Consider the following 558-nt stretch of genomic DNA (forward strand, 5'->3'; position numbering starts at 1 on the left):
GCTATGAACCGCTGTATACAGGCCGTGCCAAAATTCATGTTCGGGACAAAAACGATTAATTATGTTTGTAATTAGCGTGAGATCGTGCCGTCACAAAACAACTCGCATCCAACACCATGCCGGGAAGTTATGATCAGTTAATTTCGCAGGAAGTGCTCGCTGGTGGACAGAAGCAATTTATTGTTCGCGCTTCTAATTAAGCAGCGTCCAGTACATCGTCCCGTATAAAGCAAACAAATCATTTAATTACAAAGATTAATTTATTTGATTTATCTAACAGATCAACAATACGCAAATAACAAAAAAAAAAACGTTAAAGATGATAAAAAGTCTCATAATCTCCGTTGTTGCGCCAGTAAGTCTAAAGGTATACACATGACCGACAATAAGAGAGTGTGGAGTGGAACACACAGAACGCGAAATACAATAATAAAAACAGAAGAGACCGTGACGTGAGCAAAGGCACTAATTGAAGATTTCCAGGAGTCAGGTTAAAGAGAGACGAACTCAGGGGTGAGCTGGGGGGGCGGTGGCGGCGGGGGCGGCGGGGTCACGCCG

The 558-nt window shown here is 43.2% G+C and overlaps 1 protein-coding gene across 1 annotated transcript in view; it reads right to left on the bottom strand.

Moving 5' to 3' along the window:
- Positions 1-283: 283 nt before the first annotated feature.
- Positions 284-558, bottom strand: part of LOC123005158 (reticulon-4 receptor-like 2) — a 2,039-nt gene continuing 1,764 nt past the window's right edge. Inside the window, exon 2 of the mRNA XM_044398797.1 lies at positions 284-558. This exon is cut by the window's right edge and continues 44 nt beyond it. Coding sequence (XP_044254732.1) covers positions 492-558 — 67 coding nt within the window. The 3' untranslated portion in view covers positions 284-491.

Source organism: Tribolium madens, unplaced genomic scaffold (assembly GCF_015345945.1).
Source record: "Tribolium madens isolate multiple individuals breed KSU strain unplaced genomic scaffold, Tmad_KSU_1.1 Scaffold_20;HRSCAF=117;Tcas5.2_LG4, whole genome shotgun sequence".
Lineage (NCBI taxonomy): Eukaryota > Metazoa > Arthropoda > Insecta > Coleoptera > Tenebrionidae > Tribolium > Tribolium madens.